Source organism: Hyla sarda, chromosome 7, assembly GCF_029499605.1.
Source record: "Hyla sarda isolate aHylSar1 chromosome 7, aHylSar1.hap1, whole genome shotgun sequence".
Classification (NCBI taxonomy): Eukaryota; Metazoa; Chordata; class Amphibia; order Anura; family Hylidae; genus Hyla; species Hyla sarda.
This window is the reverse complement of record NC_079195.1, coordinates 125,853,302-125,871,438: the sequence shown is the minus strand read 5'-3', so window position 1 is coordinate 125,871,438 and position 18,137 is coordinate 125,853,302. Positions and strand designations below refer to the sequence as shown.

Below are 18,137 nucleotides of genomic sequence, written 5' to 3'. Positions count from 1 at the left end.
TCAAATAAATGTACTTTCATGATAAGGCTTTGGCAAAAACAGAGGCCCTGACAATGTTCTATACCAGTCAAAAAGTAACTTGGAACTGCATCCTTCAGAGCTGCAACCCATTTATTCTAAGGTTTTCATACCTTATGTGGACTTAAAGAGGTACTCCCACCCTAGACATCTTACGCCCCCTCCCATAGACTTGTATTGAGAGGACGGGGTGTGACATCACACGGGGCGGAGTCCTGACGTCACAGGCTCCCGTGGTCACGACCCAGACCCTCCAGCGCTTCCAGACAGGTGGGTGCCACATGAAATATTGTGGGGGTCCCCAGCAGCGGGACCCCCGCGATCAGACATCTTATCCCCTATCCTTTGGATAGGGGATAAGATGTCTAGGGTGGGAGTACCCCTTTAAACATTTTAGCTTCTCTACAGTTTGTAAAAATCTGCTTATTATTTTACTGAATATGCATTATGAATACGTAATTTGAATACATAAAATTGGCATTGTGTTGAAGCTGAAGAAAGTGCATATATTACTTTTATATCATGTGGTTTTACATTCCTGGCAGCCAAGGTTTTCTTCTTCATTGTTAAAAAGATATGTAAACAAGTGTTTTCTCTTCTTCAAGACTGAATTGTGTAAGAAAAGAATTTCTTCTCTTACTCAGTTACAATTGTAATATGGATTGCAGTCCCTCAATGGCTTATATACCTGGTAATGATATTGTCAGAGCTGCTCTGAATAGAACAAATGAATGGACTGATATACGGAGTACAGCAATATATGGCATAATCATGCAGTACAAGCAAAAATCACAATTACAATAATATCAAGCAAGGTTTCATTTAGAAAAGAAATTCAGAACTTTAGTTCTCCCAAAACCTGAGAGTAATGCACATTCCATGCCGTCTCCATGAGAGATGGTAATAATATTCTACATGGTATGTTTACTGTACAAATGATACTGTGCTTGTCGTCAGTAAGGATATGCAATGGTGCATGAACATACATTTGTGAACCCTTCAAAATGGTCTCTATTACTGCATAAATTTGACCTAAAACGACATCAGATTTTCACAAAAGTCCTAAAAGTAGATAGACATTTATTTGCTGCAAAAAAATAATCCAATATCACATATGTGCGTGTGACAAAAGTATATGTAATGAGTTATTTTTAATCACTGGGATGACAATCAGGTGTGAGAGGGCAACCTATTGTATCGGGACAACAGGGATCTAGTACTCATTTTCACAACATGTTTGTAAAAGAATGTTATGGCATAAACAAAGGAGATTTCTGAAGACCTCAGACGAGTTGTTGATGCTTAGTAGACTGAAGAAGGTTACAAAACCATCTCTAAAGCGTTCAAAGCTCAGACTCAATCAATCCAGTCAGATTGTATACACATTGAGGAAATTCAGAACTGTTATTACCATCCCCAGGACTAGTCAACCAACAAAGACTATGCCATATATTATTCTGTGAGGTCACAAGGGAACACAAGGTGACCTCTGCACAACTTAAGGCCTTCCTCGCATTAGCTAATGTCCACCATCAGGAGGGCACTGAACACCAATGGTGTGCATGGAAGGATTGCAAGAAGAAAGAACAAGATGCAAAAGGGCTATTGGAACAAAGGTTTGTGGATGGATGAGACCAAAATAGCCTTTTTATTTAACTGAGAGGTGTTATGTTTGGAGAAAGGAAAACACTATATTCCAGGCTAAAAACAGCTAACATTAATGAAACACAATGGTGCCAGTATCATTGTGTGGGCCTGTTTTGTAGCATCTTGGCTATACCATTCTAAATTCTAAGGGAAAATGTTAGGTTATCAATCCGTGAGCTGAATCTCAAGAGGGTCATGCTACTAGACAACGACCACAAGTATACAAGTTGTTCTACCAAAGAATGGTTAAAGAAGAATCAAGTTAAAGTTTTAGAATGACCAAGTCAAAGTCCTGAGCTTACTTCAATACAAATGTTTTGGAAGGACCAAAAGCGAGCAGTTCATGGTAGGAAATCCACCAACATAACAGAGTTAAAGGAAAACTGTCAGCTTGCTCCCCCCACACTAACCAGCAATACTGGCTGGTAGTGCTGGGGGAGCTGATCAGTTTGATGCTCACTGTGCCCGGATCTGCCGTGCTGTTCGGCCGTAATCTTCTATTTTTGCTAATTAGTTGCTAACTTGCAGCGGCCGGGCTAACTGGCACTCTGACATCAGCGTTTCTGGCCGCAGCGCCGCCCAGCTCATCAATATTCCTACCCCCCCTCTGCCTCTCCCTCTTCTCCCCACTCTGCATTGAGGGGAGCAATATTGATGAGCTGGGCGGTGCTACGGCCATAAACGCTGATGTCAGAATGCCAGTTAACCTGGCCGGTGCAAGTTAGCACCTAATTAGCATATACCAAAAATAGAAGATTACGGCCGAACAGCACGGCAGATCCAGGCATGGTAAGCATCAAACTGATCAGCGTCCCCCGCACTACCAGCCAGTACCACTGGTTAGTGCGGGGGGGAGCAAGCTTACAGTATCCTTTAAAGCTAAATGGACTAAACTTCCTTCATGGCAATGTTCAGGACGAATCAACAATTACTGGAAAAACATATAGATGTAGTTATTGCTATACTAGGGGGTCATGTCAAATACTAAAGGCAAAGGTTCACATACTTTTGTCACTTGTAGATATGTGATATTGGATCATTTTTGTTTAAAATAGATAGATAACAGAATCTAATATTTTCGACTTGTTTGTGTTAATTCTCTTTATCTCGTTTTAGGATCTCAGAATCTGATGTAGAACCTGATGTTTAGGTCAAATTTTGGCAGAAATATAGAAATTTTGAATGGCTCACAAACTTTAAAGGGGTACTCCTGTGGAAAACTTTTTTTTTTTTATCATTTAATGCCTGAAAGTTAAACAGATTTGTATATTACTTCTATTAAAAAATCTTAATCCTTCTAGTACTTATTAGCTGCTGAATACTACAGAGGAAATTATTTTCTTTTTGGAACACAGAGCTCTTTGATGACATCACAAGCACAGTGCTCTCTGCTGACATCTCTGTCCATTTTAAGAACTGTCCAGAGTAGGAGAAAATCCCCATAGCAAACATATGCTGCTCTGGACAGTTCCTAAAATGGACAGAGATGTCAGCAGAGAGCACTGTGCTCATGATGTCAGCAGAGAGCACTGTGTTCCAAAAAGAAAAGAAGTTCCTCTGTAGTATTCAGCAGCTAATAAGTACTGGAAGGATTAAGATTTTTGAATGGAAGTAATTTACAAATCTGTTTAACTTTCTGGTACCAGTTGATTAAAAAAAAAAAAAAGTTTTACACCGGAGTACCCCTTTAAGTACCACTATAAAAAGAGACAATCTTTTAAATAATAATCCCTCTCCTTAAAAATGGGATAAATAACAATTCAGTGTTAATTGTTAATAGATAAACAGCAAAGGTTGTTGAATGTTTCATTCATCAATTTACTTTATTTTTTATTAACCATCATACTCAGGAAAGCGTTTATCATTTCTCTGATGTTCTTTTGGCACCAAAGTATAATAACTTAACAAAAGCATTATTTAATAAATGTGCACAAATATCATGCAAATACAGCAGCATTTCTTCACAAATATTAGAAAAGCAAAAAACAAACAATATACACAAATGCTTAAAAAAAAGGGACAACACCTATTTTAGTATTTCTGTACAAAATGCATAAAGTTTGATATGTTGTTTTTTTCTACGGAACACTGTATAAAAATAAATATTCTATGTACAGACACACAGGACAATCCCAGGTTAGAACGATCACTGCAAAAGAAAACATAAACTTGGGTTAATCTGTAATCTTAGTACTTGCTGTTGAGTTCAAGGAGATAGTAATTAAGTACTAAAGTATGGGTGAGGGGTTATAGATTAAATTAATCATCAAAGTAAGCTATTTAGAGCTGAACGCAATTGGTGAAAAGAACTGTAAAGAGTTCCAATTATTATTATTTTTTGCCACGGGTCCATTGGTACTCTGCAGTATTGTAGGTTAGACCCAAACAGCCTCAAAGGCTGTGTATGGTATAGCAACCTATATTTAAACAATGCCATTCTTGTCTATTATCTGTATCCTGTGTTGCAGCTCAGCACCAGGTATAGCCCACACACAAGAATGGCACTGTATCTTAAAAAAAATAGACCCCCTTTACAAATCCAAAACAACCCATTAAATGTTGTTCAGCAATCCCTCCAAGAACGCAACACTAACTGTTAGTTTCATTGGGTCTAATGTAATGGATGTACTGACAAGCTTGTGAAAATCTTGTATGGTGACATAGCTCAGATGTTGAGATCAAAACACGTTAAAGGGGTACTCCGGTGGGAAAAATAAAATTCATATCAACTGGCTCCAGAAAGTTAAAAAGATTTGTAATTTACTTCTATTAATAAAGTACTTATAAGCTGCTGTATACTACAGAGGAAGTTGAGTTGTTCTTTTCAATCTGACCACAGTGCTCTCTGCTGACACCTCTGTCTGTGTGCTCCAGAGTAGCAGCACATCCCCATAGCAAACCTATCCTGTTCCGGATAGTTCCTGACATGGACAAAGGTGTCAGCAGAGAGCACTGTGGTCAGACAAACAAGAACTATTCAACTTCCTCTGGAGCATACAGCAGCTGAAAAGTACTGGAAGGATTAAGATTTTTCAATAGAAGTAATTTACTAATCTGTTTAACTTTCTGGTACCAGTTGGAAAAAAAAATTGTTTTCCACTGGAGTACCCCTTTAAACGATACAGGATACAAAGTACATTTATGACTCATTCAAATAGCATTTTAGGAATAGAGCTGAATTGTGGATATTAGAAAACACCACCTGTTTTATATGAATTTTCTTCTGTATACATCCAGATAAATATACAGGAACCAGACAAAGACAGATTGTTATGTTCTTTCTGTAAACTACAGAACTTCAACCAGTTTAGTAGCATTTTATTCTTATTACCAGAATTAGGTGGGGTTAACAGTCAAAGTTCACATGATTTTTATAGGAAGAAAAATAGTATCTTATGATGTTCCAATTGATTTCTAAGGGCCTTTTTGCCATAATCATTTTCTTATATTCACAATTGAGCATACATTTTATTTTTAAGAAAAACAAAAAGATATGATTTAACTATTTGATAAAATATGGGTCTATATTAATCTTCACATTTGAATACTGAGCCCCTGGTTTAAAACTCTTGGGCTGATTTCCCATGGATGTGGCTCCAGAAGAAGGTATATAGGACTCCACGGGGTGTGCCTGGTGTGCTTGGGCACACCCTAATCAAGCTTCAAACTTGCGGCTCTCTCACCTCCGTGCCCCATCCCCCAGGGGGCCCCCTGCGGGTTGCTCAGTGGCGGATCCAGGGAGGGATCTGCCACTGAGCAGCCCACAGGGGGCCCCATCACATTCGGGACATCCCTGTGTCCCGAAAGATCTTTTCGGGACACAAGGATGTCCCGGTTACCTTTCTGCGGCCCTGCGTTAACTTTAAAAATGCAGGGGCTGCCGGGAGGTAGCGCATGCAGGGACGTCCCTGACGTCCTGTGCGTGCACCCATAGGAAAGGAGGAGCGGAGCATCGAGGAGGAGGACGCGCTCGCATGGTAAGTTACCTGCACGTCATCTTCAGTGCTCCGACCACCGCTCCTCGGAGCACTGAAGTACAACCTAATGTGGGGGAACTACAACTTAATGTGGGGGAACTATACTGCCAAACTAATGTGGGTGGAATTATACTGCCAACCCAATGTGGGGGACCTATACTGCCAACCTAATTTGGGGGAACTATACTGCCAAACTAATGTGGGGGGACCTATACTGCCAACCTAATGTGGAGGAACTATAACCTAATTTGAGGGAACTATACTGCCAACCTAATGTGAGGAGACCTATACTGCCAACATAATATGGGGGAACTGCAACCTAATGTGGGGGAACTATGCTGCCATCCTAATGTGGGGGAACTATGCTGCCAACCTAATGTGGGGGAACTATACAAAATATAAAATTGTACTATTGTACTATTCTGATACCTATAACTTTTTCTGTATATGGGGATGTATGAGGGTCCTTTTTTGCACTGTAATTTGTAGTTTTTATCGGTACCATTTTTGTTTTCATGGGACTTTTCAATTGCTTTTTAGATATTTTTTTTTTCAATGGTATTTGAAGTGACCCAAAATTAGCAAATCTGTTTGGTGCACTATTTTGTTCAACCTCAGTCAGACCCATCTGTGTCACATATTAAAGTGGCAAATGGTTACCTACTGATAGTTTAGATTCAAATACAGATTGTTCTGATTTATTGCTTTAAATTTGCATAATACTACATATTGTTCACAGAGAGCACCTGACCTGGGCAGGTTTACTGAGTCCAATTCACATAGAGATCATGAGCAAATTGTGCAGGTCTGTTTATGGATGTGTGCATGCAAGCAAGAGTGTATTTGTATGTATATGTGTGTGTGTGTGTGTGTGTTATATTAGGCTGTATTCATTCTGCATTTACCCAGTACATTGAAGGTATATGTCGGGGGAAATGGCCTGAACATAGTCTGATTGGCTACATGTGGCCCATCAAACTAAATGGGCCCACTGCCAGAATACCATACAGTGTATGTCGGCATACCTTTTTTTTTTTTACAGAATACGTACAATATACTTGTGTGTGTATATATATATATATATATATATATATATATATATATATATATATATAAGCATGTGCGCAGTGTGAGTTTGTGCTTTAGGATGCACACCCTAATGCAATAGGCTGCGCACGCCTATGATATAGGTTAACAATATCATGTCGGGATGGGCCTCTTCAGTGCTCCATGGAAGGTGCATAGTACCTATTCCTGTGTATCAAATTTTTTGATTGGCCACAGATAACTAATGTTGTTGTGACAATCAAGTTTAGGTGACAAAAGTCTGGCTGTTCCCAAAATGTTTCTGGACAGTGTAACACAATAGAATAATGGAAAAAATTATGTGTGCATTTTTGCAGAGTGTTTTTTCTAACATGGCACGTAAAAAATTATTGCAATACTTATCCATGCATATTTGAGCTAAATACATGCTGCATGCATTATTGTGCAAAATACTCAATGACAAGCATCATGTCAGAATTTAATTTATATGTACATTGAAAAAAATGCAACATGACACTGTGATCAGCATACATCACACATTTTTGTGCAAACAACACCTCACAAGGCAATGAAAAGCATATGGTCACCTCTGAACCCCTTTACTGTGTATACATATAATAATTTACATAAAAGGTTAAGATGGGAGCTTTGCAAAAACATCCCTGTTTTTTCTTACACTGATCCTCATTAGCAGTCTGCACTTTAGGCCAAAGCTGCATTTACAATTCTGCTGGCATCATAACTGAAATCATCCATCATTGTAGTAATGACACCGTTAAACAGTAAGTAATCATGCCCCGATGGTGTCAACCCATCCGGCATCTTATAGAAGAGTTGGAGAGGCTCTTGTCTGACTACCCACCAAATAAACTCGGGCTACCTAATTAGACACTTATACCCAAGGTGTCAGATTGTAGTTTGTCTTTGTAGAAATATATATATTAGGGCTCAGGGTTTGAGACAACTGGACAGGTTGTGTTTCAAGTAATATTTAAATTTATTGATTATATATAATGTGACAATTGAATATTAGATAAAATGTAAATAGCAGCAACTGCGTCTCACAGGGCCCCTGTGTAGGCGCAGCACCAACTATTAAGAACTATAGCATATGTATAGTACAGTATATAAAATTTAAAAATATACTTGTAAAAAATTATAAAAAAATATAAAATAAGAATATAGAGACCACCATAAACATATATATAGAGAGGGATCTGGGTGGGAGAGTCTTAGTCCATCCTCTATGGTAAATAATCTCCTCATAAAAAAGTCCTGCTCATATAGACCGATTCTGGTATTGTGGTAACCAATGGCAACCATAAGGTTAGTAACCCGTAGCAACCGTTCAGATGAGTCCGGCTATTTAAGCACTTCAACGTTTAAGTAGAAGATAAACTTGCTATTTGTAGACAATATTCAACATAAAATCTTGCTTGCCGGTCATGGCGGCAGCGTTTTTACAAACTTCAAATTATTACACATGTTGCTAAGTATACTACACAACATACAGAGAAACATTGTGTACACCTTTAGTGCTACTACTGTGGTTCCCTCTGACTTCCACAGTCAGCACCTTAGTCTAGTATACTAAGCAACATGCATAAAAACTTTGAGATTGTATATTTAAACACAGCCGCTGTGGCTCCAATGGGAAGAGTCCCTGCCAGCACACCGTTTTCTACCGCACCGGGTGACACTAACTCTAGTGATGCCACAGTCAGTGCTAGCTCTGGTGGCTTGTATGCCACTGTACAGTAAACTCATATACAAAATAGGGTAAAATCCCATTATTCCTGTACCATGTAGCCTAATAATCTCAGTAATTCAGCATTGAACAAAATTAATTCCATGCTGTATTATCTTTAAAAAAGGCCTTGTCCAACACTTTGCCTCTGTGTTCCATGATGGAATCACTCCCAACTTCTTCTACCAATGGGATAGTGCTGCTGATGCCAAGAGATCTAGGGGCAATTCACTCCAGCAATTACACACATAAGCAAGCCGGTGGCCTAGTTAGTAGTAATTACATATTTAAGATGTAATAACTCTACAACCAGCCCTGCAGAAGATTAGTTTATTGACTATTTCCAGTGACAATCAGCAATGGCTGTAACTAAGGACTCACATAAAGTATTGATATGTATTATAAAGTGTCTTAACATTTTATGCAGATTATGTTAAACTGTAAAATGGAGTTTAAAGGTGGACATACACTTATATATGATAAGATAAGGTCCATACACTGCCTTACTAATGTTACCTTATTCCAGCAGCCTTGAACTGGTAAACCATCTTCTCCCTGTATAAAAACGATGTGATATCATTATATATGTAATTGACCTTAACTTAAGTGAAAACATGCATCAAAATATCATCCACACATCATAAAGCCTTGCTGACTGAATCCTTTGCGCTTTCCACTATATAATCATTTGTATTGTAGCATTTTCCATTCAAAGAGGGCCTTTCACAATGTTATCCTTTATAGAAAGTTTACAAGTCCAGGAGTTAACTTTTTTTATTTTTTACATTTTTTAAGTTGCTATATGTGGGACACGATCTTCATGAAATTGATATTGCATTCAATGCGAGCCAAAATGCCAGGCATCGAGACTGTAGTCCCTGCTGCTGTATGCACAGTCTGTGCACTGAACTGCATGCTCCTGTACTCCAGTGAACAATGTTTGCCTGGCTGCTTACTATGGAGAGGTGGTGGATATTCCTTCTGGGCCTGTGTAATCTGCTGGCTGAAGTAAGAGACTCATCTTGCCTCATGCCAGATGTGGCCCTACATTTGATAATAGCTGCCTTGTCTTCAAAACCAATATCCAAGCCAGGTTTGACAGAAATTTCAGGAATTAAATAAAAAAAAAAATAAGGTAACCCTGCACTTTTATCAGGGATCTGTCATTCAACATTAATATGTATACTTTAGGGAGAAAGTTTTGACAGATCCCTTTTGAGAACTATTGTGAGTACACACAACGTCTGTTCTTATGTGTGATATGAACAATATATGATAAATAGATCTGGTCAGCTGTTAGTGGGCTGTGACAAATTTATATGCCAAATTCAAGAAATACTTTAAGCCCTAGAACTTTTAAAATCATGAGTCTTAGAAATATTCTTTAAACTGCCACTTTCATGAGATAGATGCCCTTTGAACATGGGCATCAATATGATGTTCACAAGGGGAGTTTTACTCACAATATTTTTTGGACAAAAATGCCATTGTGGTTTTTGAACCAAAGCCAGAAGTGGAGCCAACATTAAAGGGGTACTCAGGGGAACTGAACTCATAACCCATCCTTTCCATCTCACCAACCTATTCAATTGTCTAAATATCATTCATAAGCTATATAGGGAGTGAGGAAAAGACATCATCATGCCATCCACTGTGTCTCTGTCCAAGTCCTTCTCTGAAAGCAGCCCCTACCCTCATGAGAGAGACAGACCAGATGGTTTCTGTCCTGCACTGATGATTCATGCTTCCTTTAGTGCTAAGAGCTGGGACGTGTCTGTGTGTAGCCTTAGCCAATCACACATTGAAAATCTCTCCTCACAGATCGCGAGGATGGGGGCCGCTCTTAGAGAGGGAGCTGGCCCGTAGTGAGAGCAGAGCTGCAATGACTCCTGGGAGTTGTACAATCATGCTGCAGTGAGAAGGAAGGTTGGCAAAGAATATTAAGCAGACAGATAAGACAACAGGGGCCTTATGAGCTTGCATATCAGTCAGGATCATTTATAGGAAACATATCCAGGTAATGAGGTGGCTTTTTTGTTTTTCTTTATATATTTCCCTGGAGTACCCCTTTAAGGAGAAGTCCTTCCTTTATTTTAATTTTTTCAGATAAATGTTATTAAGAATTTTAACATAAAATCAATACATATCAGTTAAATAAAATTAGACATATCAAATAGATAGGATCATGTTGAAATAACAATACAATAAAAGTATTAAATAATGATAAAAATAAAATCCTTCCTTTATATTTCCAATTCATTAAATTCACGTTTGGCTTTGTATTAAAAACTGAATGAAAAAGAAGATGCCCAAAGAAGCTGTGTGTGAGCTCCCTCAAGGGTCAAGACTGCCCAATAGATAGCTCAAGACCCAATAATGGAGGTTTTAAAGTAGTCCCAATGTAAAGGACAGTGCTTGTCCCTTGCCTTTCCCATAATGGAAAGGCAAATGTTCTTGTTTGAAGGTTTTTAGTCTTATGACCACATCACTTTAGCATATACCTTAATCTGCACACTTTGTAATGGTCACATAACTTTCGTGCAAGTTACTAATGCACAACAAGCTTAATATGCCATTTTCAGCATTTGTACAGTATTTCAACTGGTTTTGCTCATGCAAAAAGTTTAATTTTATGCCAAATTATAAGCTTAATATTATGAATAAGTTTGTGCCAGTGAACTCATCTGGTAGCAATTTCACATTCCAGTGCAAATCATGCACTAATAGTTACAATATCTAAAAATAAAACCAGTTTTCATACAAATCAATAAACAAATAGACAAATAAATAAATACATAACTAAATACATAAATAATGAAAATCAATGTTTTTGATTTGAGAATAAAAGTAACAAAGACAAAAACATAAGTGATAACATCTGCAAATCATAGTATACATAGATAGATAAATGCATTTGCATGTGCCCTATGGCACAAGAATACAACAAAATTCTACCATGCATACACCTCATAACTCTGTCGTAGTAAGGTAACTTACATTCATAGTTGAAAAACACTTACGGAGAGTTTTATATGATTGTCATGCACTAATATTTCAAGAAAATACATTTTAATGTTTCTATAATCTAGTCGAGTGTAAGTTCTTCTTTCTGGCTATGGGTCATCATTACATCATGAGGGTAGCGAGCAGTTAGTGTAACTTGAAGACAAAATTGAGGGTCCCAACATGATTGCTACAAGTAGCCGACTCAGACCAACATGAAATAGCAGAGTAGTAGAGGGAAACAAAGTCATACAGTTGCCCATACCCTTCCCTTCATCTATATCTTATTATTTCCCTTGGTTGGAATTGATGGACATATGTCTTCTTTCAAATGTACAAACTACAGTATGTACATGGAAAAAACACCATTGTAGTGGTGGCTTGCTCAACTAAACATTGTGACTATACAGGCCTGCAGCGTGTGGACTGTGAAACAGCTTTCCTCTCTCTTTGCTTGTGTAACCCGGTTTTGCCAATAAATCACACTTGACCAGTGGTGAGTGCTGCGGATTACTTCTTTTCTTGTGATCTCTTTATTATATCTCATTATTAATAGGGAACTTGTCAGGTCTGCTGTGGCTCACAAACTGCCCCAGTACCTAACAGGACTATTTAACAGCGTTCTGGCACTGAGTGGATGAGGGCCTTGCTATTCTGCACTAAGTAAAAACATGGTGGAGGGTGGAATGTGTAGTCAGTGTGACTAGACATGGCCGCCTCTACTCCAACATGAAAAGTTAGGGAGAAGTAGCATGTGACGCGAAAGCAGTTGTAAAATTATTTTTTACTAAGTGTGGCATTAGACATCATCCACACAGCATCTGAATACTGTTCAGCAGACCGCTTAGGTATTGGATGCAGTTTGTTGGTCAGAGGGGACGTAAAAGGTTCCCATTAATAAAGTGTGTTGTGTGTTTAAGTCTATAGGGATTTATATAAAAAAGCCCAATTCACACAAGGGAACAAGAGATTCTGGCACTGCTGCTAATGCAGATAACCACTAAACTCACAGACACCGGCTGCACCGTGTGGAACAATGGAGGGGGTGCCATCCTGCATAGCATGTACACAATACGTGGAGTGAGAATAGAAAATGATGTACTCACCAGCCTCAGCTTGCTTGAAGAAATGTATTCATAAAAAGCATAAAAATGTACAGTGGGTAGAAGCAGAGGAGTAGCCTCACAGCGAGAAACTGTTTCCTGCGCCCAAGCACACTTCCTCGGGGGCGCAGGAAACAGTCTGTTGCTGTGAGGCCACGCCTCTGCTTCTACCTGCTGTACATTTTTATGCTGTTTATGAATACATTTCTTCAAGCAAGCTGAGACGAGTGAGTGCATGCTTTTCTATTCTCACTCCACGTAATATATATATATATATATATATATATATATATATATATATATAAAATAAAAACTTTTTACTAAACAACACTGGCTGCTATAGTAAAAAGCATAATGCTGAATGTCTTAATTATGGTATTAAGGGAAAAAGAGAATACAGATTGTTACGTTTGTCAGAACAAAGAATCAGGGAAGTGCTTATTAGGAAAGCAAGGGAGTGAAAATGTACATAATCACTGTAAATCTTAGTACAATTTATTTAATGTCTTGGAGCTGAGGTTGTGGTCTCATAATATACAGGACTACCAGAATATGCACTGCTCTTTTGTTTGGGCCCTTGCAGAATGTACATCCTTGTACATGTCAAGGCTACGTAAAATGTTAGAATCCTTATAAACTATTAATCTAGTTTCTAATACTCTGTGGCTGTTTAACAGTTTAGTTTATCACACTGCATTAACCACAGTTTACAGGAATAATTGTTTCACTTTGCATACTAAAATATTCCTTCATGTTTAATGCATAAGTTAGGACAATTACATGACAATTAAACAGATGCTTTGAAATGATAACTTTACAGCTAAAGTAATAGGAAATGTATAATGATCGGGTTTAGTTATGTTCTGTTTTACCACTTTAAAGTGGTTAGCTAGGCTTTTAAAACTGATAGCCTAGCCTTGGCTATCCTCTAACAATCAGCTGTTTAAAGGGGCTGCGGCACTCGTACAAGTGCCACTGCCACAGCAATGTTCAATTACTGCGTATCTTTTCATAGTTGTACTTTTAGCGGTGTTGCAAGGTACTGCACAATTTCCCACTCAAGTGAACAGGATGAAGTGACGTAGTACCTTGCACTGCCTCTACTTAAAGTAAGATGATGGAAAGCAAAAGTAGCAGTAAACATTGAAGAGGCTACAGCACTTACATTAGAACCAAGGACCCTTCAAACAGCTGATCAATGAGAGTACCTAGAGTATGACCCCCGCCGATCTAATGTTGATGGTCCATCTGGAGGGTAGGCTGTCAATTTACAAAGCCCAGATAACTCCTTTAAGACGAAACTTCAGACAACTTTTCATGATAACTGAATATGGAACTAACAGGGTCATAAAACAAGCCGGGTCCATTATTTAATTTTTTCTGATTACTAAAATGAAGTATTCCAAGGTGTACTGCACAGTCTAACATCACAGGTAATGATTAACCTGCTGCAAGGGCTGTACAAGTTGCCAAAATGACACCTTTCCATCTAAGACATCACTTTCTACTTTGTATCTATTGGATAAAGTTTAATCTAAAAGACTTCCTTTCTTGCCCACCCACTGAATGTACTCTGCATACAATACTGGAGATAGTAAGAGATCTCTACTACATTTTAGCTGCTTCCTCCTGCAGTTGGAGGTGAACGTTGAGGAAATTAACTAAAAGTTATGGAAAATAAATCTGTGAAGTGTAAGCGGAGGGGATGTGTAGCCTCAGACAAGTAAGGTCGGAGAAGGGGTAAGCTCATTTTACAATTTTCCTTACAGTTTTATTTTGTGAAGGATTTCTATTGTATTAGTAAATATTCTTATTTGGGAATCAAAAGTATGAAATTTAGAACAAGATATATAGACTATGACAAGGAGGCCATATGTATTAATGCAAACATGCAAAGGACAGTAATACAGCATGCAGGAAAAAGGGTTGTTAAAACCATACCAATGGGCAAGGGGCATCCAGCCCATCCAGCCCTGGTATCCCCGGATCACCAATTTCTCCTTTTACACCTCGTTGTCCCTGTTCGTAGAAACTATTTTTATTATTCCATAAGATGTTATATAGTTTCATTCTTGTATGAAGGCAAAGCTTTAGGACATCAGACTGAGATTTAATCAACTAAATTTGGGTTTTCCCGCTAGAAAGGAAAAAAGCTAAAATTCAGCCTTTGGTAATAACAGATGGGACCTTCTGTCAATGTTACCAGATGTAGACATTCATAGTGAGACATTTTACCACACATGAATGCGATAGGTTTGTGTAATAGACTGACATATGGACAAATTATTAAATCCAGTTGTGTCCGGCTGCTTTGCCCCTTCTGTATATGATACCGCTTGGCAATGACAATATTGAGGAAGGGAAGAAGCATTACCGACATTTAGTAGTTGTGGCAATGATCTTCTTGACACCTAAAAGGAATATTCTTTACAGGAAACATCAAGATTACAGAGCATGAAATGTCAATTAATATTTCATCTATTAAACATATAAGTTCATTTACAATTCATCCTTCGTTCTTCCCATCCTCAAATCCTAAATAAAATACATTGTAAAAGTCAAACATACCAATGGGCACGGTGCATCTAATCCAGGCGCTCCTTGGTCTCCCTTATCCCCTTTAGGCCCCCTAGAGCCTTTCTTCCCCCTTTCCCCCTGCAAATAATAATTAAGTTCAACAAGAGATGTAATGACGTGTAGGATCATCCACTGCAAAGTTGTTTTATAGAACTACAGTATGGATCAATACATATAAGTTAAATGTAATATAATGTTGAAAGCTATACATTTCTGTTTTGTATATTCGTTTTATATGTAGACAATTATGTAATATTTAGGTGGAATTAATTTTTTCTGTTTTTGGCAGTTTACTATGCTATTCAATGTTGATATTGTGTCAATACTTGATGAAAATGTGTTATATTATGTGGTGTTAATTACCAAAATAACTAAAACATAACCCTCAATTAAAAGCTACTATGTACACATTAATGAGAATCTATTACCAATTTTGACTTCACCCCCAAACTACTATCACTGCTAGATAGGTAACAAGGATATCATGCTCAGTGCTCTAGGAGGTGAAAGAGGTGTTGTTGAGAAGTAGCATGCACACCTACCTCCTCCCCCATTTCTTCCAGCACCACCCCCACTTCTTCCAGCACCAAGCCTTGTACATAAATGCAAGTCAAGGCAGGGAGAGGTGGGGAAGGGAGAAAGCAAACATGCTCTAACTCAGCACAGCCTCCTTGACACTCTGAGCATGATATAGAACTGACAGATTCCCTTTATTTTATTATTAGGGCACCCTGACACACCCAGGCTAACTTAAAGTAGTGGGGGGGGGGGGGGGGGTCTAACCTCTGGCACCCATGCCAGTCCTGAGAAATTGCTGCTTATTCTGTGCTCTAGGCTGTTCGCAGTATTTTTATTTATTTTTTATATTAGAAGTTTATTATTATTATTATTATTATTTTTTTTTTTAACAGCAGCACATCCAGCTGTTGTGCAGCTCCAACACAAATGCAGCTTCCTGCACATTGTACTGTCGCTCCTTCTTTTTTAAGATGGGTGGGAGTCCTAGAGTTCAGAACATTACCAGTTACAAAGTGTTTTGCAATATTCTATTATAATTACAAATACTAAACTATCATTTATACACACTGGGAGGATTAATGGTAAAGTTCTCATTTTAGTAAAAATCTGTTGTGAAACTATAAAAGGTAAAATATGTTAGGTTATGTTCACACAGCGGAATGTCTGTATGCGGAATTCTGCACAGACATTCCGCTGCAGCAGAGTCCTATTGATTTCAATGGGATTCTGCTGCACTGGGCACACGGTGGAATTTCCGTGGCAGATGCACCTGCCATGGAAATCTTGATTCCAGCGTCCGCAAAAAGAATAGACTTGTCTTATCAGATGGAGCATTTCTGAGCATTCCCAGTGACTGCTGGAACTTTCAAATGTTCCAAATATTCATCCGTGTTTTCCGGGTGGACGTTCCGTACATTTTACTAGCATGTGAACATACCCTGACACTTTATATTAGGACTGTTTTTGGGGACAAACTGAGTTTTTTTCCTCATAGATTCATAGGGAATAAGGCAATACATATAAATGACATTAAAGGGGTACTCCACTGGAAAACATAATTTTTTTAATCAACTGGTGCCAGAAAGTTAAACAGATTTGCAAATTACTTCTATTTAAAAATCTTAACCCTTCCCGTACTTATCCGCTGTTGTATGTTCCAGAGGAAGTTCTTCTTTTTGAATTTCTTTTCTGTCTGACCTCTGTGCTCTCTGCTGACACCTCTGTCCATTTTAGGAACTGTGCAGACATAGGTGTCAGCAGAGAGAACTGTGGTCAGATAGAAAGGAAATTCAAGAAGAAAATAACTTTCTGTGGAGCATATAGCAGCTGATAAGTACTGGAAGGATTAAAATTTTTAAATATAAGTAATTTACAAATCTGTTTAACTTTCTGGTACCAGATGATTTAAAAAAAAAAAAATGTTTTCCAGGGGAGTACCCCTTTATGTGATATGGAAAGGCCACATAGCATGTTCAGAGTAGTAGTAGAAACTACATTTTCTAGATTTTATTCAGAGCAGATGAATCAATATGCTGCTCTTGTGATGGATACAAAGAGTCTAAATCAGACAACAAATGATGATATTTTAGTGGTCATAAGAAAATTATAGATACTATTTGCATATTTCATGTACAGTATTTAGCTATTAGGAGGAACGGAAAACTTTTTATTTTATTTTTTGTGTTTCTTATGTTGTGGGGGAAGCTTCAATGTCTAATGCAGATTAGAACATTAGAGGATATGATTAAGCAATTACAGTGAGGCAGAGGAGCGTGTGGGTTTACAGAATGAATAGAAGATGTGAAAAGCAGGGGAATTAAAACCAAGGAGAGGACACTTCAACAAAGAAAGGATAATCCAGGAGAAAAATGGAAAAGGCTACAGAGGAGGTTGGAGGAAAGACCCAGGTAAAAAGGCACAAGTTAAAGGGGTATTCCAGGAAAAAACTTTTTTTTTTATATCAACTGGCTCTAGAAAGTTAAACAGATTTGTAAATTATTTCTATAAAAAAATCTTAATCCTTCCAATAATTATCAGCTGCTGAAGTTGAGTTGTTCTTTTCTGTCTGGCAACAGTGCTCTCTGCTGACATCTCTGCTTGCCTCAGGAACTGCACAGAATAGAAGAGGTTTTCTATGGGGATTTGCTTCTACTCTGGACAGTTCCCGAGACAGGTGTAATCAGAGAGCACTTAGACAGAAAAGAACAACTCAACTTCAGCAGCACATAAGTACTGAAAGGATTAATATTTTTTAATAGAAGTAATTTACAAATCTGTTTAACTTTCTGGAGCCAGTTGATATATATGAAAATGTTTTTTTCCTGGATAACCCCTTTAAGGAAAAGGATAAAGGGGACAAAGGTGAACCTGTGGAAAGCAAAGGAAATACACACAAAATAAAATAAAGAAAAGGTAAGACTACACAAGAGCAGAGTAAGCACATTTCATTTGGTGTCTCCAGTAACCCCACTATGTGGCTGTTTTAGACCCCAATATTAC

At 38.1% G+C, this 18,137-nt stretch overlaps 1 protein-coding gene across 1 annotated transcript in view; it reads right to left on the bottom strand.

The window, feature by feature from the left end:
• Positions 1 to 3,469: 3,469 nt before the first annotated feature.
• Positions 3,470 to 18,137, bottom strand: part of LOC130282440 (collagen alpha-1(XIII) chain-like) — a 191,643-nt gene continuing 176,975 nt past the window's right edge. The window contains exons 34-36 of the mRNA XM_056530694.1: positions 15,111 to 15,197; positions 8,953 to 8,991; positions 3,470 to 3,814 (exon numbers count right to left, since the gene is read on the bottom strand). Coding sequence (XP_056386669.1) covers positions 3,812 to 3,814; positions 8,953 to 8,991; positions 15,111 to 15,197 — 129 coding nt within the window. The 3' untranslated portion in view covers positions 3,470 to 3,811. The remainder of the gene's footprint in view (positions 3,815 to 8,952; positions 8,992 to 15,110; positions 15,198 to 18,137) is intronic.